At 43.6% G+C, this 24,161-nt stretch overlaps 1 protein-coding gene across 3 annotated transcripts; it reads right to left on the reverse strand.

Annotated features, from left to right (window-relative positions):
• Positions 1-16,780: 16,780 nt before the first annotated feature.
• LOC106566819 (polyhomeotic-like protein 2) lies at positions 16,781-22,546 on the reverse strand. Of its 3 annotated transcripts, none has more exons than XM_014135256.2 (7): positions 22,399-22,538; positions 21,571-21,799; positions 21,208-21,337; positions 19,249-19,360; positions 18,247-18,373; positions 17,830-18,109; positions 16,781-17,542 (listed from the first exon to the last, which is right to left on the reverse strand). In XM_014135256.2, exons 2-7 carry the CDS (start codon positions 21,721-21,723, stop codon positions 17,388-17,390), a joined length of 957 nt encoding a protein of 318 aa, XP_013990731.1. In that variant the 5' UTR covers positions 21,724-21,799; positions 22,399-22,538; the 3' UTR covers positions 16,781-17,387. The 3 variants fall into 3 exon arrangements, with proteins under 3 accessions (XP_013990731.1, XP_013990730.1, XP_013990729.1); XM_014135255.2 differs by having other exon boundaries at positions 16,782-17,542; positions 21,571-21,779; positions 22,399-22,546; XM_014135254.2 differs by having other exon boundaries at positions 16,782-17,542; positions 21,571-21,782; positions 22,399-22,543.
• Between the last annotated feature and the right edge of the window lie 1,615 nt (positions 22,547-24,161).

A 24,161-nucleotide genomic window follows, 5' to 3' on the forward strand; every position in this document is an offset into this window, starting at 1 on the left:
GAATAAGCTATTTCATATTTACCATTGTAGAAGAACAAAATTGCATTTTAACCTGTTGAGGACAGACGTTCCGCTAGTAGAACCCCGTTCCGCCTGTGGAACCCTTAAACAAATATTGTATGAGCATGGTTAAATTATAGAGCCCCCCCAAAGTTGGACATTAGTTGCAATTATGGGAACTCCTGTCTCATTCGAGGAGGCTGAGCCATAAGTGTCACTACTATGTTTGTCCCTGTCATGTGTCTGAATGACTGAATCACTGTAAAAATAAGTCAGCCCTATTGAGTTGGTGGCTGACTAACAGAACTCATTCAAAACATTTCCTAATAAGGTCAAAGTTTAATACATTATTTATTAATTTGTAAGAAATTCTGAAATAGTGTCCACTTGAATCTCTGTCCTAAAACAATCCTCATAATGACGTTGAACAGGAAAATAAAGTCAATCTTTCTGACACTGACACTTTGTGTCAAAAACGAATCATAAAAAATAATAATTGCAAACTGACATAAAATAACTAAGAAACCTGTTGGAAAAACTACGTAAAATAAAAACCATAATCAATTAGATGCAGTTTTAGTATTTTTTTCATCTTAGTTTTGGGCAAAAATCTAATGGGGTTTTTAAGCTTAAAAAAAGCTTCTGAAGCTGGCAGGTAAATGCTGCCACGAGATGGTGATGTTTCAAACTGGCCTAGCTTGTGCATAATGGCCGAGATCAATAGAGCATGTTGGGTGGTGATGGAACAACAGAAGCCCATTCATTTTCAATGACAAATCGAAGCTCACTATAGCTTCAAGCCCCTACTGGATTGGGGCTTGAAGCTATAGCACTACCTAGCATGCTAGCTAGCTTGCTGGAACCCACAAGAGGGTGAAGCTAGCGTGGCTATCAGAAAAACCAATTACCGGGAAGAGAAAAGATGGCGATGCGTGCAGATGGTAATTTATCTTACTCCGAGTAACCTAAACTTTTATCCTTCTCAAACTTACTTAAATGTAACAAAACTCAGTTTATAGTTAACACAACAGAGAACAACACTCAGTAGACTGCTAATTTAATCTGAAACTTGGCAAAAGGGAAGAAAAATATGTGTGAAAAAGCACTCAGCTAATAACCCTGAGCCTTCTTGGATGGGCACTTCTAATGTAACTCTATGGCAGCACCCAAGGGGCTTGAATTTTCAAGCTCTACCGTTAGACTTGGCAGTGACGTAGTGTCCCCATGAATGACAGAGCACTGAGCCAATCATGGTGCAACTCTCCATATATTTTCTGCCCTGAATGACAGGTCGCCAGTCCATACATTTACATTACATTTAACATTACATTTACATTTAAGTCATTTAGCAGACGCTCTTATCCAGAGCGACTTACAAATTGGTGCATTCACCTTATGATATCCAGTGGAACAACCACTTTACAATAGTGCATCTAAATCTTTTAAGGGTGGGGGGGGGTTAGAAGGATTACTTTATCCTATCCTAGGTATTCCTTAAAGAGGTGGGGTTTCAGGTGTCTCCGGAAGGTGGTGATTGACTCCGCTGTCCTGGCGTCGTGAGGGAGCTTGTTCCACAATTGGGGTGCCAGAGCAGCGAACAGTTTTGACTGGGCTGAGCGGGAACTGTGCTTCCTCAGAGGTAGGGAGGCGAGCAGGCCTGAGGTGGATGAACGCAGTGCCCTTGTTTGGGTGTAGGGCCTGATCAGAGCCTGAAGGTACGGAGGTGCCGTTCCCCTCATACACCTGAGAGACACCGCCACCAGACTCCTCAGGAGAAGAAATGGAGGAATCTGGACATTCGGTTGATTCTGATTCTCCAGTCAGTAGTTCTGCACCCAAAAATACAAAGAATTGTCTTTGCGCTAACTCCAGGTCAATTGAATCGATGATGTCACTGCAAAGATAAATGAAAGAGCTGATGGTCTGGAGAAAATTATACTTGAAAACATAAAAAGGAGAGTATCAAAGATCTTAAACTTGCAAACACTGCAACCTCTGATAAATGTACTGCACAGGAAAAAACCATTGCCATCATCAAGAGCAGTTGTCGGAAGCAGAGCAATACCGGAGAAGGTGGGGGCTACAGCTTTAAGGTGTCCTGAGGACCAGGGTGAGAATGTGATGCACAAAGTAAGTGACATCTGTAACCGTGTGGCCCCGGACTTCCCAGAATGATATATGGACATGGCTGTGGATGTCGCTCATAGTATTGGGAAGAAGCAAGATGCCATCGGCAGCCGCTCGATCCTCATCCAGTGCGCTTTCGCACAGCGAGAGATGCAGTTTGGAAGAAAGCAAAGGAAAGTGGTGAGGACCTGACTGCAGCAGACAAGGCAGCAAAGGCAAAGTTGTGGCCTCTTGTCCAATAGGCCCGAAGTCAAGGAAAGGGTGGATACTACAAGGGAATCAGAGCCTTTTTTGCAGGTGGAAAAGGCTCTGATTGGCTCGACTGGGGGTGATTTGCTCCACTGGTAGGCTTACAAGTTAGCCACTTCCTCCACAATAAACTAGTGTTCTAGTTTTGAATTGTGGTGTTATGGTTTACAAGTTAACTTCTGTTAATACATTTATGAAGAATCTTTCTATAGAGAGGGTAGAGTTGAGATTGCATATGATTTTCCTTTCTATTTTGTATATATGGACTTGAAGTTTGTAAATCAATGCCAGGGGGATACGAAACTTGTTGAAGAGGAAAGCTTTTTTATGTTTTGTAAGGACTGCAACGCAGATCTTGTATTCGTGCAAGAGACACATTCATGCAAAGAGGACTATATGTTTTGGAAGAATCAGTAAGGCAGTGAAATTTTCTTGGCCCATGTGATTAATCATTCAACTGGGGTTGCAATTTTAGCACACAATTTTAACTGTTTTTTTTTTTACTCAAATGGAAACCAATGGACATTGGCTAGTGGACATATAATTTTTGTTGTGTAATGTACCAGTCAAAGTTTGGACACACCTACTCATTCAAGGGTTTTATATTCGTACTATTTTCGACATTGTAGAATAATAGTGCAGACATCAAAACTATGAAATAACACATATGGAATCATGTAGCAACCAAAAAAGTGTTAAACAAATCAAAATATATTTTAGATTTTAGATTCTTCAAAGTAGCCACCCTTTGCCTTGATTTTACCTTTGCACATTCTTGGCATTCTCTCAACCAGCTTCACCTGGAATGCTTTTCCAACAGTCTTGAAGGAGTTCCCACATATGCTGAGCACTTGTTGGCTGCTTTTCCTTCACTCTACGGTCCAACTCATCCCAAACCATCTCAACTGGGTTGAGGTCGGGTGATTGTGGAGGCCAGATCATCTGATGCAGCACTCCATCAATCTCCTTCTTGGTCAAATAGCCCTTACACAGCCTGGAGGTGTGTTGGATCATTGTTCTGTTGAAAAAAACGAATGATAGTCCCACTAACCGCAAACCAGATTGGATGGCGTATCGCTGCAAAATGCTGTGGTAGCCATGCTGGTTAAGTGTGCCTTGAATTCTAAATAAATCACTGATGGTGTCAACAGCAAAGCATCCCCACACCTTCACACATCCTCCTCCATGCTTCAGGGTGGGAACCACACATGCAGAGATCATCAGTTCACCTACTCTGCATCTCACAAAGACACAGCGGTTGGAACCAAAAATCTCAAATTGGGACTCATCAGACCAAAGGACAGATTTCCATTGTTTGTGTTTCTTGGCCCAGGCAAGTCTCTTCTTATTGGTGTCCTTTAGTCATGGTTTCTTTGCAACAATTTGACCACGAAGGCCTGATTCATGCAGTCTCTGAACAGTTAATGTTGAGATGTGTCTGTTACTTGAACCCTGTGAAGAATTTATTTGGGCTGCAATTTCTGAGGCTGGTAACTCTAATGAACTTGTCCTCTGCAGCAGAGGTAACTCTGGGTCTTCCTTTCCTGTGGCAGTCCTCATGAGAGCCAGTTTCATTATAGCGCTTGATGATTTTTGTGACTGCACTTGAAGAAACTTTCAAAGTTCTTGAAATTTTCTGGATTGAATGACCATCATGTCTTAAAGTAAAGGGGGATTATCGTTTCTCTTTGCTTATTTGAGCTGTTCTTGCCATAATATGGACTTGGTATATTTGACCAAATAGGCTATCTTCTGTATACCACCCCTACCTTGTCACAACACAACTGATTGGCTCAAATGCATTATGAAGGAATGAAATTCCAATTTAACAAAGGCACACCTGTTAATTGAAATGCATTCATCATGAAGCTGGTTGAGAGAATGCTCAATGCTTCTGACTTGCCTAGTTAAAGGTTAAATAAAAATCCTTAGAGAATGCAAAGCTGTCATCAAGGCAAAGGGTGGTTAATTTGAAGAATCTCAAATATAAAAAATATTTAGATTTGTTTAATACTTTTTTGGTTACTGCATGATTCAATATGGGTTATTTCATAGTTTTGATGTCTTCACTATTATTCTACAATAGTAAAAATAAAAAATAAACTGGAATGAGTAGGTGCGTTCAAACCTTTGACTGGTACAGTATATGTATAATGTTCTAGTCCTGCAAATGACTTACTTCTATAGGAAATTGAGAAAAGTCTTCTGGGAAAATACTCATCCAGTCAGAATATAGTTGGTGTGGATTTTAATATGGTTTATTCTAATGAGACTTATAGATTGCCCCATAGGCCTAACATTGGTGTGAACAAATTGGTGAATTTCTGCCAAAGCCTGGACTTAATTGACATATGGAGAGTTAAAAACCCTGGAGAGAAACAGTACACATGTAGTAATAGAGAATGTTCAGTACAATCAAGAATTTACTTGTGGGTGATAACCTCTAGCCTTGAGCCCAACACTGTAGAGGTAAAAATACTGCCTGCAGTCCTGATGGATCATAACGTTATATGGCTGTCTGTAATAATGTACAGTAATGATGGTAAGAAATACTCTAGTTGTTATTGAAAATTGAATAACTCATTGTTATTGCATGATGATTTCTTAATGATGATTACGAATCAAATTTCTGTTTATTGGAATTTAGCTACCTCTAATGCAGAATATGGGAAATATTGGGAACTGCAGAAATGTAAAATCCGCTCAACCTGTATTACTTATGAACCACTGTAGTTTACATCAATTATAATTTCTAAGTGGAAGTTGGAATAGTTATATTTGAGTGTTTCAGCGAATGGTTAGTGAGGGAGGCCCTGCTCTCTCGCTTCCCCAGTTGTTTAGTTAATTTTCTTTCCAATCTCCTTTGCATTAGCATAGCCTCTCCTGTAGCCCGTCAACTATGTGTCTGTCTATCCCTGTTCTCTCCTCTCTGCACAGGCCACACAAACGCTTCACACCGCATGGCCGCTGCCACTCTAACCTAGTGGTCCCAGCGCGCACGACCCACGTGGAGTTCCAGGTCTCCGGAACTGCCGGTCTGCGGCCAACAAGGCAGAGTTCATCTCAGCCTATGCTACCCTCCAGTCCCTCGACTTCTTGGCGCTGACGGAAACATGGATTACCACAGAAAACACTGCTACTCCTACTGCTCTCTCCTTGTCTGACCACGTGTTCTCGCATACCCCGAGAGCATCTGGTCAGCGGGGTGGCGGGACTGGAATCCTCATCTCTCCCAAGTGGACATTCTCTCTTTCTCCCCTGAACCATCTGTCTATCACCTCCTTTGACACAATCACTAGCCCATTCAAGCTTAACATCCTTATCATTTATCGCCCTCCAGGTTCCCTTGGAGAGTTCATCAATGAGCTTGACGCCTTGATAAGTTCCTTTCCTGAGGATGGCTCACCCCTCACAATTCTGGGTGACTTTAACCTCCCTACGTCTACCTTTGACTCATTTCTCTCTGCCTCCTTCTTTCCACTCCTCTCTTCTTTTGGCCTCACCCTCTCACCGTCCCCCCCTACTCACAAGGCAGGCAATACGCTTGACCTCATCTTTACTAGATGCTGTTCTTCTACCAATCTCACTGCAACTCCCCTCCAAGTCTCCGACCACTACCTTGTATCCTTTTCCCTCTCGCTCTCCTCCAACACTACTCACTCTGCCCCTACTCAGATGGTATTGCGCCGTCGCAACCTTCGCTCTCTCTCTCCTGCTACTCTCTCCTCTTCCATCCTATCATCTCTTCCCTCTGCTCAAGCCTTCTCCAACCAATCTCCTGATTCTGCCTCCTCAACCCTCCTCTCCTCCCTATCTGCATCCTTTGACTCTCTATGACCCCTATCCTCCCGGCCGGCTCGGTCCTCCCCTCCTGCTCCATGGCTTGACGACTCATTGCGAGCTCACAGAACAGGGCTCCGGGCAGCCGAGCAGAAATGGAGGAAAACTAGCCTCCCTGCGGACCTGGCATCTTTTCACTCCCTCCTCTCCACATTTTCTTCCTCTGTTTCTGCTGCTAAAGCCACTTTCTATCATTCTAAATTCCAAGCATCTGCCTCTAACCCTAGGAAGCTCTTTGCCACCTTTTCCTCCCTCCTGAATCCTCCTCCCCCTCCCCCCCTCCTCCCTCTCGGCGGACGACTTTGTCAACCATTTTGAAAAGAAGGTTGACGACATCCGATCCTCGTTTGTTAAGTCAAACGACACCGCTGGTCCTGCTCACATTGCCCTACCCTATGCTTTGACCTCTTTCTCCCCTCTCTCTCCAGATGAAATCTTGCGACTTGTGACGGCCGGCCACCCAACAACCTGCCCGCTTGACCCTATCCCCTCCTCTCTTCTCCAGACCATTTGCGGAGACCTTCTCCCTTACCTCACCTCGCTCATCAACTCATCCTTGACCGCTGGCTACGTCCCTTCCGTCTTCAAGAGAGCGAGAGTTGCACCCCTTCTCAAAAAACCTACACTCGATCCCTCCGATGTATCTTTGATTGTCTTAAGCATTTGAAGTTTGGTAATTTTTGTTGTTGATGCTATTAGAACTCTGTATAATGGTGGCAACAGCTGAATCAAACTCTGTCATGGAACTTCCTCAAGGTTTAACATTAACAAAGGAATACGACAAGGTTGTCCAATCTCACCTTTTTTAATTTGTTAGTATCTCAAACCTTATGCTCATTAGTTTCTCAAAGTCAATTTGAAGGCATTACATTCCAAGTCAGAGAGCGCAAGATATCCCAACTGGCGGGTGACACCTCACTTTTTTTTTTTTATGTGTCACAAGCTAGATTGGCATTGGATATTGTGAAGCAGTTCTCCAAATTCTCAGGTTAGGTATTACGTGTTTCCAAATGTGATGTTTGTTCTGAAAGGAGCTGTCATTCCAGCAGATTGTAACATCTCTGAAAAAGATACTGTAACCTACCTTGGTGTAAAGATCACCAAAAATCTTATGGCTGTTAATGATCTTAATTTGAATCATGTAACTGAATCTATCAAAATTAAATTATCCTCATGGTTAGAGAGAGATTTAAGTCTTCAAGGGAGGGTGCTTTTATCCAAAGCTGAGGGGCTATCTCATAAATCCTATCTTTTTTCATCTATTGACATTCCCAAATCCTTAGAAAGGCTATTGTACAGCTTCATATGGAAAAACAAGCCACATAAGATAAAAAGGGTTTGTGATGGCGGTCTAAATGTCTTAGACTTCACTCTCCTTAATCAGATATCAAAAGTCAACTGGGTTAAAAGGGACTTAAAAAATCCTCATAGTTTTTGGAATATTGTTCCTAATTTTTTTTCATAAACTCTGAGAGCTTAATTTTTTACTACAATGTCCTTATATTGTGAGTAAACTTCCTGTGAAATTGGCGGCTTTTCACAAGCAGGCTTTAATGTGCTGGGCTTTGCTGTATAAACATAACATTTCACCTCATAAATGTTTTATATGGAATTATGGGTCGACATTACATAGAAACAAGATGTTATTTTACCATAATTTGTTCTCAAAAAACATTGTCCTTGTCAGCCAACTAGTTAGTATTAGTGGGAATCTTTTTATACGGAGAGAATTTATGGAAAGATACAACTTTGAAGTTTCAAGCAAGGAATATGACACTGTTATAAAAGCTATACCTACTGGGATAAAATCTTTACTACAGAATAATGCATATTCTGGAACATCTATTGTCAGCAATATCAAGGTGAATGGCATAGGTTTACTAGATAAGCAATTCAACAATTGTTTACTAAGGGTTATTTTCTACAGGAATTCTATTCCTTCTGCTATACTTTGTTGGGCTTCATCATTTGATGTGAAATGGTGCCGTGTTTGACTCACTCCACACATATTTAAGGTGACCAATAAAGTAAAGTAGATCTACTTTAAGATTATCCATAGATTCTACCCATGTAATAGCTTGATTTCTAAATATATACCTGATGTTACCAGTGAATACAGTTTTTGTGAACTAGAAACTGAATCTATTGAATACTTATTTTGTAATTGTTTAAATAGGAGGTGTTCTGGACTGATGTGAAACGATATCTTGGCAACAAAAGGTTTACAACCATTGAAATATTTAATAATAAGTTTGACATATTATTTTACAACACTGTTTCCACAATTGAATGTCAGTATGTCATAAATCTCTTTATTTTATTAGGAAATATGTTCATACACAAATCAAAATGTATGAAAAAAAGCCCCTTTTTTTTTTATCTGATTTGTAAAACCATTTATAACCATTAAAATGTATGCAAAACAAAATGTCAAAAAAATGTAATCGCTACATGTCTGTATTTGATTTGGTAATCCCTCTGGCTGTTCTGTTTTTTGTGTTTTGCATGTTACTGTTTAATAAAATTTAAAAAATAGTAGATTACCACTAGCTATCACTAGCTAACAGTAAATAAATCTGCTAGGTAGTTAAGATAGCCAAAGGGCGTGCAGAGCGTGAACAATGGCAGCAGCAAACCACCAGTGTTCAGTCAATAACGACAAAGCCCCATATGGGATTATTTTGAGTACATTGATGTGAGAGACACAAGTAAATGTATTGTCGGGTTAGATGGTAGCCTGTGTGGTGTAGAGTTCACCTGAACAGCGTCCACAAAGAAGCATTCAAATAATTAGAGGAAAAAGACTAAGTGAAACAGCCATCAGGTAGCTACATATCAACTATGCAAGTGGGTACCTCTTCCTGCGGACAACAAAGCAGAAACCTGGAAACCTCAAATCAATGTGTATATACAGTGCATTTGGAAAGTATTCAGACCCCTTGACTTTTTCCACATTTTCTTTTGATACAGACTTATTCTAAAATTGATTAAATAGTTCCCTCCCTCATCAATCTACACACAATACCCCACAATGACTAAGCAAAAACATTTTTTTTTTTTTTTTGCAAATCTATAAAATAAAATGGAAATATCAAATTTACATTTGTTCCGGAACTCCAATTTGAGCAGCAGCAGCTGAAAAATGAGCTCGTACAAATATTGAAATTTACATGGTTTTTAGAGTGAAGTACATCGGAAAAAAGCAAAAGAAAACTGCAAGACTGAATAGGAGAAAAAACAAGCAACAAACAAAGAAGATAGGCTTTTGAAAAATAACTATTTTTCATAAAATTGTAGTTATCTTAGCTAGCTGAATTGTTTACCAGTTGCTAAGCAGTTGCTAGGGACTCTTTTGGAAGAAGCTAGCTAGCTAACGAAGAACAACAAAGAATATCTAGTTAACAGAAGAAAAGAAAGAGAAAATCAGGACAGAAGAAAAAGGATATCAAAGTGAAACAGTTCTCTAAAGACACAAGAGACAATAATACAAGAAACAACACTTCTGTAGCTTGTCAACTATGTGTCTGTCTATCCCTGTTCTCTCCCCTCTGCACAGGCCATACAAACGCTTCACACCGCGTGGCCGCTGCCACTCTAACCTGGTGGTCCCAGCGCGCACGACCCACGTGGAGTTCCAGGTCTCCGGCAGCCTCTGGAACTGCCGGTCTGCAGCCAACAAGGCTGAGTTCATCTCAGCCTATGCTACCCTCCAGTCCCTAGACTTCCTGGCGCTGACGGAAACATGGATTACCACAGATAACACTGCTACTCCTACTGCTCTCTCTTCGTCTGCCCACGTGTTCTCGCATACCCCTAGAGCATCGAGCCAGCGGGGTGGTGGCACTGGAATCCTCATCTCTCCCAATTGGACATTCTCTCTTTCTCCCCTGACCCATCTGTCTATCTCCTCATTTGAATTCCATGCTGTCACAGTTACCAGCCCTTTCAAGCTTAACATCCTTATCATTTATCGCCCTCCAGGTTCCCTTGGAGAGTTCATCAATGAGCTTGACGCCTTGATAAGTTCCTTTCCTGAGGATGGCTCACCTCTCACAGTTCTGGGTGACTTTAACCTCCCCACGTCTACCTTTGACTCATTCCTCTCTGCCTCCTTCTTTCCACTCCTCTCCTCTTTTGACCTCACCCTCTCACCTTCCCCCCCTACTCACAAGGCAGGCAATACGCTTGACCTCATCTTTACTAGATGCTGTTCTTCCACTAATCTCATTGCAACTCCCCTCCAAATCTCAGACCACTACCTTGTATCCTTTTCCCTCTTGCTCTCATCCAACACTTCTCACTCTGCCCCTACTCGGATGGTATTGCGCCGTCCCAACCTTCGCTCTCTCTCTCCCGCTACTCTCTCCTCTTCCATCCTATCATCTCTTCCCTCTGCTCAAACCTTCTCCAACCTATCTCCTGATTCTGCCTCCTCAACCCTCCTCTCCTCCCTTTCTGCATCCTTTGATTTTCTCTGTCCCCTATCCTCCAGGCCGGCTCGGTCCTCCCCTCCTGCTCCGTGGCTCGACGACTCACTACGAGCTCACAGAACAGGGCTCCCGGCAGCCGAGCGGAAATGGAGGAAAACTCGCCTCCCCTGCGGACCTGGCATCCTTTCACTCCCTCCTCTCTACATTCTCCTCTTCTGTCTCTGCTGCTAAAGCCACTTTCTACCACTCTAAATTCCAAGCATCTGCCTCTAACCCTAGGAAGCTCTTTGCTACCTTCTCCTCCCTCCTGAATCCTCCTCCCCCTCCCCCCCTCCTCCCTCTCTGCGGATGACTTCGTCAACCATTTTGAAAAGAAGGTTGACGATATCCGATCCTCGTTTGCTAAGTCAAACGACACCGCTGGTCCTGCTCACACTGCCCTACCCTGTGCTTTGACCTCTTTCTCCCCTCTCTCTCCAGATGAAATCTCGCGTCTTGTGACGGCCGGCCGCCCAACAACCTGCCCACTTGACCCTATCCCCTCCTCTCTTCTCCAGACCATTTCCGTAGACCTTCTCCCCTACCTCACCTCGCTCATCAACTCATCCTTAACCGCTGGCTACGTCCCTTCCGTCTTCAAGAGAGCGAGAGTTGCACCCCTTCTGAAAAAAACCTACACTCGATCCCTCCGATGTCAACAACTACAGACCAGTATCCCTTCTTTCTTTTCTCTCCAAAACTCTTGAACGTGCCGTCCTTGGCCAGCTCTCCTGCTATCTCTCTCAGAATGACCTTCTTGATCCTAATCAGTCAGGTTTCAAGACTGGGCATTCAACTGAGACTGCTCTTCTCTGTGTCACGGAGGCTCTCCGCACTGCTAAAGCTAACTCTCTCTCCTCTGCTCTCATCCTTCTAGACCTATCTGCTGCCTTTGATACTGTGAACCATCAGATCCTCCTCTCCACCCTCTCCGGGTTGGGCATCTCCGGCGCGGCCCACGCTTGGATTGCGTCGTACCTGACAGGTCGCTCCTACCAGGTGGCGTGGCGAGAATCTGTCTCCGCACCATGCACTCTCACCACTGGTGTCCCCCAGGGCTCTGTTCTAGGCCCTCTCCTATTCTCGCTATACACCAAGTCACTTGGCTCTGTCATATCCTCACATGGTCTCTCCTATCATTGCTATGCAGACGACACACAATTAATCTTCTCCTTTCCCCCTTCTGATAACCAGGCGGCGAATCACATCTCTGCATGTCTGTCAGACATATCAGTGTGGATGACGGATCACCAGCTCAAGCTGAACCTCGGCAAGACGGAGCTGCTCTTCCTCCCGGGGAAGGACTGCCCGTTCCATGATCTCGCCATCACGGTTGACAACTCCCTTGTGTCCTCCTCCCAGAGTGCTAAGAACCTTGGCGTGATCCTGGACAACACCCTGTCGTTCTCCACTAACATCAAGGCGGTGACCCGATCCTGTAGGTTCATGCTCTACAACATTCGCAGAGTACGACCCTGCCTCACACAGGAAGCGGCGCAGGTCCTAATCCAGGCACTTGTCATCTCCCGTCTGGATTACTGCAACTCGCTGTTGGCTGGGCTCCCTGCCTGTGCCATTAAACCCCTACAACTCATCCAGAACGCCGCAGCCCGTCTGGTGTTCAACCTTCCCAAGTTCTCTCACGTCACCCCGCTCCTCCGCTCTCTCCACTGGCTTCCAGTTGAAGCTCGCATCCGCTACAAGACCATGGTGATTGCCTACGGAGCTGTGAAGGGAACGGCACCTCCATACCTTCAGGCTCTGATCAGGCCCTACACCCAAACAAGGGCACTGCGTTCATCCACCTCTGTCCTGCTGGCCCCCCTACCTCTGAGGAAGCACAGTTCCCGCTCAGCCCAGTCAAAACTGTTCGCTGCTCTGGCACCCCAATGGTGGAACAAGCTCCCTCACGACGCCAGGACAGCGGAGTCAATCACCACCTTCCGTAGACACCTGAAACCCCACCTCTTTAAGGAATACCTGGGATAGGATATAGTAATCCTTCTAACCCCCCCAAAAAAAAAGATATAGATGTACTATTGTAAAGTGGTTGTTCCACTGGATATCATAAGGTGAATGCACCATTTTGTAAGTCGCTCTGGATAAGAGCGTCTGCTAAATGACTTAAATGTAATGTAATGTAAATACATAAGTATTGAGACCTTTTACTCAGTACTTTGTTGAAGCACCTTTGGCAGCGATTACAGCCTTGAGTCTTCTTGGGAATGAAGCTACTAGCTTGGCACACCTGTATTTGGGGAGTTTCTCCAATTCTTCTCTGCAGATCCTCTCAAGCTCTGTCAGGTTGGATGGGGAGTGTAGCTGCAAAGCTATTTTCAGGTCTCTCCAGAGATGTTCGATTGGGATCAAGTCTTGTTGTTCAGACTTGTCCTGAAGCCACTCCTGCGTTGTCTTGGTTGTGTGCTTAGTGTCGTTGTCCCGGAAGGTGAACCTTCGCCCTAGTCTGAGGTACTGAGCACTCAGGAGCAGGTTTTCATCAAGGATCTCTCTGTACTCCGTTCATCTTTCCCTCGATCCTGACTAGTTTCCCAGTCCCTGCCGCTGAAAAACATCCCCACAGCATGATGCTGCCACAACCATGCTTCACCGTAAGGATGGTGCCAGGTTTCCTCCAGACGTGATGCTTGGAAATCAGGCCAAAGAGTTTGATCATGGAGAATCTTGTTTCTCATTGTCTGAGAGTCCTATAGATGCCTTTTTGGCAAACTCATATGCATTTTACTGAGGAGTGGCTTCCGTCTGGCCACTCTACCATAAAGGCCTGATTGGTGGAGTGCTGCGGAGATGGTTGTCCTTCTGGAAGGTTCTCCCATCTCCACAGAGGAACTCTGGAGCTCTGTCAGAGTGACCAATGGGTTCCTTGTCACCTCCCGGACCAAGGCCCTTCTCCCCCGACTGTTCAGTTTGGCCTGGGGGGGCAGCTCTAGGAAGCGTCTTGGTGGTTTCAAACTTCTTCCATTTAAGCATGATGGAGGCCACTGTGTCCTTGAGAACCTTCAATGCTGCAGACATTTTTTGGTACCCTCCCCAGATCTGTGCCTCGACACAATCCTGTCTCTGAGCTCTACGGACAATTCCTTCGACCTCATGGCTTGATTTTTGCTCTGACATGCACTGTCAACTGTGTGTCCTTATATAGACAGATGTGTGCCTTTCCAAATCATGTCAAATCAGTTGAATTTACCACAGATGGACTCCAAGTTGTAGAAACATCTCAAGGATGATCAATGGAAACAGGATGCACCTGAGCTCAATATCGAGTCTCATAGCAAAGGGTCTGAATGCTTACACAAATAAGGTATCTGTTTTTCATTTTTTATAAATTTGCAAAAAAATATAAAACCTGTATTTGCTTTTTCATTATTGGGTATTGTGTGTAGATTGATGAGGAACATTTTAGATTAAGGCTGTAATGTAAAATGTGAAAAAAGTCAAGGGGTCTGAATACTTTCCGAATGCATTGTATTTCTCTGTTGCGGTTTTTCCAAAAGCACTCCTAGAGTGTGAGCTGGGCACTACTATGCACATGGTGCCTAGCTGCTGCAATGATCCATTTTTGTATTCTATTTTCTCCATAGGAAGGAGACTTCATATTCTCCCTGGAAGTGAAGGGAGCCTTAAGCAGAATCCTCGTTTGGCAAAGACCAGCACAGTGGCTGTGTGTGCCAAGTCTTCTCTAACATAAACATTCATGCCTTTGTGCCAGGCCAGGTGAGTTGAAGCTGCACTCCATAACATTTTCCACTAGGTGCACTCATGACTAAAACTGGATCAGGGATCCGCGGTTTGCGGTCCAGAATGGGAACCATGCTAATTAGCAACTAAGCTCCCAGACTGTAATTTTAAAGGAGTTTGAGGGAGTCACGAGAAGAGGGAGCAACCCGAGGATTGATCGGCTGAAAACATTGGTATTTTCACATTTATCTTCAAAAGGATAGTGTTGTCTAGTCCATTTGCTGATTAGTGGATTCTTACTGTAATCTTGTGAGCACCGATAAGTATGCTTGTGTAAATACTTAAGAATATTCAGTGGTAATTTGAGTGTTTGTGAACAACTTTTGTGGCTGCCCATCCTCATGACTCTGAGATCTGTGTGTTTGCCACTTGTACTGGCTGTTGAAATAAACAGCTGCCAACCTTTCTAAAATAAGACATTCTAGATACATTTCATATTTCTTTACAAATTGTCAGCTTCTTCCAAAATATGTCTGATCGAAAAATATTCATCTTCAATTGCTGTTTTCTCACCATGTCTTATTTTGATAAGCTTCGTACTCTTACATGGGTCATGGCTTTTCAAAGTTTATACAGTAGAGGAGCACATTTGTGAAAGATGTTTATTTTTAAAATCAGCCAGTTGAATAGTTCTTATTAACTGATTATTTGTATGGGAGACACCACTCAAAATGTATTTCAATTAAACATTCACAAACAGTCAAATCTTTCCATCTGGATTTGTCACAATTGAATTAATTTGTAATAAATGACAGTATGGTCTGGTGCAGAAGAATAAACACATACCATTTAAATGTTTTATTTTTGAGGTACAAAATGTGGTACGAGAGAACTAGTTCCATAAATACAAATACTCAAACAACCAAGTTTAGAACTTGAAGAATGCAATGTGAGTTTAATACTAAACATCAGATAAACATGATGCTGCTTTGGTTTAAGTGTTACAACAGGCTTCAATAAAGTCTATAAATGCCTACTAGACATGTTGCAGTGATGACCAAAAAAACAAAATTCAGAGCGATTTAAATCTATTAACATCTGCTTTTCCTTACGTGAACTAACCCTTTAATTCAATACTGAGTACCAAATGGAATTGGGAATGGTGATGGTCTGGTAAATCGATTCCTTTATCATTTTAACCCACCAATTTATTCAAAACGTCAGAGGTTTTTCATCCACAACAGGTGAGGGAAACTGAACATCCCTCCAATGTTCCTGCCAAATTAAACCTCAGTACATCACACGGAATAATTCAAACTTGGAATGAGAGTTACTTTTTCATAACAGTAAATCCATTTCCATTAGCCCTGATTTCTGGAGGCCAGGGAAACTACTTTGAAGCCAGTTAGGACAGACAATTACATATTGTTACGGCTTGTCCCTTTGAAAATGGCCTTCACAGAAGTAGAAAGAATATTGAGAAAGTGAACACAGTAATTCCAATTTACAATCCTCAAAACACTGGTTCTTTAGAGAAAATACCAGACAAACACTTACAAGGATGCAATGATTTCTGAGGATATCTTGTTGAATTTATATACTGCTCAAAAAAATAAAGGGAACACTAAAATAGCACATCCTAGATCTGAATGAATGAAATAATCTTATTAAATACTTTTTTCTTTACATAGTTGAATGTGCTGACAACAAAATCACACAAAAATAATCAATGGAAACCCAATTTATCAACCCATGGAGGTCTGGATTTGGAGTCACACTCAAAATTAAAGTGGAAAACCACACTACAGGCTGATCCAACTTTGATGTAATGTCCTTAAAACAAGTCAAAATGAGGCTCAGTAGTGTGTGTGGCCTCCACGTGCCTGTATGACCTCCCTACAACACCTGGGCATGCTCCTGATGAGGTGGCGGATGGTCTCCTGAGGGATCTCCTCCCAGACCTGGACTAAAGCATCCGCCAACTCCTGGACAGTCTGTGGTGCAACGTGGCGTTGGTGGATGGAGCGAGACATGATGTCCCAGATGTGCTCAATTGGATTCAGGTCTGGGGAATGGCAGTCAGGCTACCTCTGGCGAGTACATGGAGGGCTGTGCGGCCCCCCAAAGAAATGCCACCCCACACCATGACTGACCCACCGCCAAACTGGTCATGCTGGAGGATGTTGCAGGCAGCAGAACGTTCTCCACAGCGTCTCAGCCAGGAAGCAAAGGAACTGAGAAGTGGTCTGTGGTCCCCACCTGCAGAACAACTCCTTTATTGGGGGTGTCTTGCTAATTGCCTATAATTTCCACCTGTTGTCTATTCCATTTGCACAACAGCATGTGAAATGTATTGTCAATCAGTGTTGCTTCCTAAGTGGACAGTTTGATTTCACAGAAGTGTGATTGACTTGGAGTTACATTGTGTTGTTCAAGTGTTCCCTTTATTTTTTTGAGCAGTATATATATATATATATAAAAAAATACTTAATTACAACATTTCAAGGCATGAACTGTAAAATACAGTCCTAGGCAGGTTTTCAACCACTTTCCACCAAGACCAAAATGCCCTAAACACCAACTTCCAGTCAAGAACCAAAAATATATTATCTATGGAAAAGTTATACGATGCAACTATCTCACAATTGTTAGAAACTGACTACTAGTAATGGCATTTCTGTACTTAAGTACCACCTTGTTGTCCACTTGGAGTCTGGCTGGGTGAGCTACTTGTGAATCAAATGTGAACAGTACAAGATCCACAGTACAACTCATACAGTAGATAACAGTTCCTGCATGGCATAGGAGAGTCCAGAGTCAAAGCTCTAAAATTCAATAGCGCTGTCAATATCCTGTGGACCATCATCTTCTATGGGACAGAGACAACCTTCGTCCATCCGCCACCACCCTGGAACGCACCTGCCACAGCAGTAGGCTTGAGCATGGTCGGAGTTGAGGGGTCCAGAGAACATTGCAGGAAAACAGTGTAGCAACTCCAGAGAGGGGCTACGAGTCTCTCAGCACACTGATCTGGGCAAAGATCTTGAGCGCGGGCCCCAGTTTAATGTTCATTGTGCCCATAAGGTGGTCCTCTTTCAGCAGCAGCAAGGACTGGCCGTCAATCTCCTGCGAGCGGAACTCCTCGGCTATCTCCAGGCAACCTGGGAACAAATCAAACAGCCACTGAATTGCTGGGAAAGAGCTTGGAAGTAAGCATTTCACTGTACTGTCTTACACCTGCTGTGTCATGTGCAAAATAAACATTAACTTCAAGCTGGATTTGAACTAAGTGTTGGCTGAAGTAGGTGTTTTACTACAGGGCTAAAACAAAAGCCTGCACATCTCCAATACCAAGGTTGGTGACCACTGCTGTATGGGGCTGCTACTCCGGCATTTTGGCTGATATTAAACATCTGTTGGGGTATGTGGAAAATGTGGCAGTGCCAACCTGGCAGGGAGCAGATGAACTCGAAGACGTCCTCCACGTTCCACTTGGCTGGGTCGCTGGGCAGGAAGTGCTGGGTGAGGGGCAGATTTTGTCCACATCCATCCACGTGCTCGGGCCCTCTGCCCAGCTGGGGCCTGTGAGCACCGGAGCTGGCAGCAGACAGGGGGGGCGAAGGAGGACCCTCGTAGCTAGACATGTCCGAACACTGGCTGGACTCCCCGTGAGAGGGGTGGCTGGATGTCATTGATCCACCCCCAGTTTGTTGGCCAGTGGTGGGAGTCTGAAAACACAGGAGGGTTTAGCTTTTAAGTGATCATATAGGACAGGTCTGCTTCAACCTGCCTTGCAGAAAGAGGGCATCAATGGAAATACATTTTTAAAGTCATAATGCATTTATTCTCTACATTTTCTCTATACCCGTTTTTTGGTTTCTGAACTCGAGTTCTGTTGGTTTCCAGCCGACATTCTTTGCTTCTTCAGCTTCTCCATGGTGGTTTGTCGATTTGGAAAGAGGCCCATTCGCTTTGTACACCCCACATTATACCTGCACAAAAATGAAATTGTGTGTGGGGGTGGAGAATGGACAATGTATCAACAAGTAGCTTGGGAAATCAAGTATGTCAGAAGCTGAGCAAGCCATTTAATTGTGGGTCTACATTTGTCAGAGAAACAAATTATAGGCTAAAGTAAAGAACAAGCATTTATTTGTTATTTCTGCACGTACACATGTGTACTACTGCTATAATTACTACAGCAACAACTGCTGACAAACATGTCCTTCAGAAAGCCTGAGTTGTATTATTTAGACAAGGGGTTCCCAAACTGTTTCATTCTAGGCCCCCCTTCCAGCATTGGAGAATACCCTGCGTCCACCATGTCTATTTCTATGGGCACAAGCACTGTTCATGACAACTTGTTGATGTTGAGATTTGGAAGTTTGAAGGTTATTTAGTGCAATTCTACACATTGTCATGGGTCACACATTTTTCTTCTTGCAATTGTATACATTTTGCCAAGTCTATAGTGTATTTATGTGATACTGTATTTGAGTGACAAAAAAAATAATACATTTTAAAAAATGCTGGCATGGGCTAGTTGATCTGGACATTTCTGATAAGTTAAATAGCTCTAACGTATACAATGACTAACATGACAAGAGGAAATGATGCACTAGCCAATTTTGAAATTGCACATTTTACTATTACAACTTTCAAGAGTAAGTTTAAAGCTGGACTAGGGGCACGCCCCCTACAGTTTGTGAACCACTGCATTAGACCACACCTTAGCAAAATGTTTTACAATGGGAAAAGAAAATTGGCTCAAATAGTCCTTACCTTTTGCAGTCTGTGTCCTTCCATTTGGTGCCTAATGAATACACCTCAGATTTCAGTCCCAGCATGTTCTCTACCCAGGCCTTACCGTTTAGCACATACTGTGGAGCAGAACCTCTTGGATCTCTTGAAGTTGTAGGCAAAGTCCACTCTGCCACATAGCTCACACGTCAGGGTGGGCTCCTCCTGCTGCTTCAGCTCTGCCCAGCAAAACAGATACATATCATCAAATGGGAACCAGGGATGCAGTGGTAAAAAATACAGTTGGTCTGAACACTGAATCCCAGTTGACATGGCAGGCAGTGAGTGGCATGGTTACATGGCTCAGACATTTGCCAGATTTGACACAAATAAAAAAAGGTATACAAGAAATTCGTACAGTATGTGCCAAATATCAAGGCACTTATCAAAGTGCCAATTTGTGCAAACAATGAGCCAATGAAATTCCAGCAGAAGTGAGATTATGAAGCCAGGTAGCCAATGACACAATGAGAAACTTGTAGTTCTGGGTTTAGAGTGGGCCAAGGAAGATGTCCTCCTTGGACTGCACGATAAGGCAAAATCATTATTATAAAAAATGTAACCAAATATTGCAATTGGGATTTGACTTGCTGACGGGCCGCCCCCAGGTGGTGAAGGTAGGAAACAAGATCCACTTCGCTGATGCTTAACACCACCTGTACTCCCTGTTCACCCATGACTGCGTGGCCGACTCAATCCTCAAGTTTTCAGACGACAACAGTAATAGGCCTGATTACCAACAATGACGAGAGCCTACAGGGGAGGTGAGGGCCCTGGCAGAGTGGTGCCAGGAAAATAACCTCTCCCTCAACATCAACAAAATGAAGGTGCTGATCGTGGACTTCAGGAAACAGCGGAGGGAACACAGCCATATATATATATAGATAGGAGCCAGGACCGCCGTGTAGAAGGTGGAAAGCTTCAAGTTCCTCAGCGTACACATCACTGACAATCTGAAATGGTCCACAAAGTGTGGTGAAGGCGCAACAGTGCCTCTTCAACCTCAGGAGGCTGAAGAAATTTGTCTTGGCCCCCCAAGACCCTCAAACTTCTACAGAAGCACAATTGAGAGCATCCTGTCAGGCTGTATCACCACGTATAGCAACCGCACCGACCGCAACCGCAGAGCTCTCCAGAGGGTGGTGTGGTCTGCCCAACGTATCCCCGGGGACACACTGCAAGGACATCAACCACCCGGGCCACAGCCTGTTCACCTGCCATCATCCAGAAGGCGAGGTCAGTACAGGTGCATCAAAGCTGGGACAGAGACTAAAAAACAGCTTCTCTCTCAAGGCCATCAGACTTAACTAGCCATCATTAGCTGGCCTCCACCCAGTACCCTGCCCTGAACTTAGTCACTGTCACTAGCTGGCTATCACCCGGTTACTCAACCCTGCACCTTAGAGGCTGCTGCCCTCTATACATGGAACACTAGTCACTTTAATAAATGTTTACATACTGCTTTACTCATCACATATGTATATATTGTGTTCTATTCTACTGTATTTTAGTCAATGCCACTCCAACATTGCTCATCCTAATATTTACACATTTCTTAATTCCTTTATTTTACTTTTAGATTGGTGTATTGTTAGATACTTTGCACTGTTGGAGCTAGGAAAACAAGCATTTTGCTACACCCACAATAACATCTGGTAAATATGTGTATGTGACCAATACTTGGGTGAACTGGAATCATAAAAATATCCATTTACATTAAAACAAAAAGTAGAATCGTTCTTGTTTGGTACAATCTGTTGACTGCATTTGACCTATAAGAACATCATGCAAATGTATAGTGAATCTAACAGCGAGGAAGAACTGCACTGCTTGAGTGACAGTGGGCAGGGCTTTGTATGTGTGGGAAGCAGCCGCAAGAAGAGGGAGAGAGACGACAAACGGAGTAAACAAAATATTGCATGCGATATGATCTCTTTCAATATGGATATTGCACATGTCAGTATTGCAATTTTGATGCAAATTTGATTCATGGTGCAGCCCTATGTCCTCCAGGCTGGCCCTTTACCTTGGTGTGATAGGTCCTCCATCTCAGAGTCTGTCGTGCTGTTGGAGGAGGTTGTTTTCTCAGAGTCGGAATGTGTTTGTTGTTTGTGTTTCTTCAGGTTCTCGATCAGCAATGACAACGGACGTTCCACCTGAAAGGACAGACACTTTAGACATACTGCTTTACCCCCATAGTAAAATGCTGAACTGTACAGAATGGAGGTTTTAGTCAAATGTTGTCCACTAGAGGGAAGTGCACTCCTTCTCGTGGACAGTGCTAACTGTCCTTATGGTTCAGTTGAAAGCCCACCTTACATATTTTGTGTGTTTCTGAACAGCCATGTGCCAAGTGGGTGGAAAGCTTCTTCATTATCCTACTACTTACAGGGAAAGGCTCGGCTCCCTCCTGGATCACAAATCCCTCAATGACGTGGGTGAGGATCTGGGGTTTCACTATTGCCTGGGGCGGTTTGCTCTCGCCATTATGAGGGGTGCTGCCGGTCACCGTGGGCGCATTGTTCCCATTCCCCGAGGTCATGACTGGAAGCGAGCCTGCACCTGGTTGCGCATTCAGCCCCTCAGCGTCTCCCTTACCTGCTGGGAATAATAATATTCTAACGCGAGTAAATAAAATGATATATTGATATGTCAAATGTTGACTGACATCATGCAAGAGTCGGTACTGATGTATACAAAAATAAAATAATTAAGTGAATGACCACTCATGTCGTTGAGTAATCTGTTAACATTTTATGCAGTGGAGAATAATTTCAGCAGAATATCTGGACCACTTTGGAAATTGTTTGTTTACTTTTCTCCCCACTTAAATTGTACACCTAGGCCTACAAAAAAAACAGTTGTATTTCATACAATGAATGTGTACTGTAATAACTAAATGATTTTACGCAAGTTGATTATCGCAAATTCGTAATGTTAATCAATTATAACAAAAATCAAAGGTTTCATCGACATCTGCTTGAAAAGTAAATGTGACCACATTTGAACACTAACTTAAATTGAGAAACCCGCCACAAGAAATTACAAATATAGGGGATCTGATAACTGATTCAAACGCCTTGACAATGGTCAACACGGAGCGAAAGAACACCCTTTTGTTCCACTGCTCCAAACAACCTTTCCTTTCATATCCTCTCTGCCTAGGCAACATGAAGCACACAAATCATGTACTCAAATATTTCGTGGAAATACGCACCCGTTACATTAGTAGAAGTTAAACAAGCAATGCAATCATTCCAACGTTTTAACGTGCTTTCTTCTGTTTGTTCGGTCGCTATTACCCCTGCAGCAAGCACACAGTACACTCTTTAATCCCTTTGTATGCGGGAAGTGAATAGGAAATAAAGCGCCCCCACCATTGGCCCGTGCTATTTGGAATGTGATCCAATGGCGGCGAGTATCTCAAACGGACTTCCTCTCTGATTGGTTGGATTGGCTCACTATTTTCACCTCCCACTCCTTTCCAGTTTAATCTACCACATTATTTGAGAAATATAGTGGCAAAACAGAAGTGAAAGTCTATGTAAAAATAACATTTGCCTTGATTTAGAGACATCATTGGAATGGGAAATGTTGAAAGATGGATTTTTTTCAACTTTTGAGCTACGACCCTAGAGGTAGGGCATCTAATGTTTTCATATTTTATCATTATATCAAAAAACGACATAAATGGTAAAGACAATGTTCATTGTATGTCAGACAAGCAGACATGCTGGCCCTTGAAAATTAGTCCAAGGCACCACTGGTCTTGCTAGATCAAGGCTATAATATGGACCACCTATTAATAACACTTAGAGGAGGAGTGCCCTGATCACATGGTGTTCTAACTCGAAGCAGCCAAGTGGCACTGTTGGACACTCTTCAGTATATGCTGAGTAACAGCCTCCTGGCCTCTTGAAAGTACTGTATATCACAGGAGGTTGGTGGCAAGTTTTGGGGAGGACAGGCTTGAGGTAATGGCTGGGGCAGTATAGGTGGAATGGTATCAAATACATCAAACATGGTTTCCATGTGATTGATGCCATTCCATTCGCTCCGTTCAAGTCATTCATTTGAGCCGTCTTCCCCTCAGAAGCCTCCACTGCTGTATATTATTCATGTTTGAATGTGGATGGGCCTTGTGCATATACACCTGCCAGACATTACAAGTGCTCCTTTCTTCCCCCTATCCCATGGGGAGAATGACAAAGCCTGGCCCCTCTCCTCTAATTATGGCTAAAGCTGTCGCGTTCCCCAAGTGGCAGGGCAGAACAATGGACTCTGGGGCGTGACAGATTTAGTCATCCGCTTGAGGGGAGTGCTGGAGTGGGGATGGCCATTGTGCCTGGGCTGCCTAGGCCTACAGACGGAGTGAGTCTGAGGGAGGGAGGGAGTGTGAACCCTTCTCTGCCATGTGGGTGGACCTGTGCTGTCCAAACAGGGGGTTTGGACAGCACAGGGACAGGGCCCTGCTTGGGCTGGTGCTGGATAAACAGGGCCTGTAGCATCTGGGCTTGAGAGTGGCTGTGGATGGAGGATGTGTGCAGTACTAGGGCCTGGCCCCTCAAAGGAAGGTGCTGGGTCTGGTGATGCTGGAACACAAACTGCTGCTGTTTATGCTGCTGCAGGATCTGGTGTCTGGATTTATGTGTACGCTGTAAAAACAACACAAATCAACATTAGTCTTTGCTTTAAACTAAGAAATGTCAGGTATCTTTCACAAAACGAACAATAAACAACAAACATTCCTTGTACACAATTATAAGTTGAGCACATTGAGTTAGGATTTGGCCCTAAGTGTGTAGGCCTATAAAGCCCCAGGTATATTGTACGATGGTTACCACAGCAATAACTTCCCAAACAGACAGACACCCCAGGGCATGTTTAGTCTTGGCTTTAGTCGGTGAAGCCTGGACTGAGGCTTCCGCTCATAGAATGTGTTTATAAACCAAACAATAGATGCCCTGAGGCCTAACACAT

Source organism: Salmo salar, chromosome ssa13 (assembly GCF_905237065.1).
Source record: "Salmo salar chromosome ssa13, Ssal_v3.1, whole genome shotgun sequence".
NCBI lineage: Eukaryota > Metazoa > Chordata > Actinopteri > Salmoniformes > Salmonidae > Salmo > Salmo salar.

Excerpts from the sequence above, each read along its gene's own strand:
- LOC106566819 (XM_014135256.2), bottom strand. The coding sequence starts at position 21,723 with ATGACCTCGGGGAATGGGAACAATGCGCCCACGGTGACCGGCAGCACC. Across the intron at positions 19,361-21,207 it reads GGAGGACCTATCACACCAAG|AGCTGAAGCAGCAGGAGGAG; the intron begins GTAAAGGGCCAG and ends TTTGCTGGGCAG. Across the intron at positions 18,110-18,246 it reads GTTCAGAAACCAAAAAACGG|ACTCCCACCACTGGCCAACA; the intron begins GTATAGAGAAAA and ends CTGTGTTTTCAG.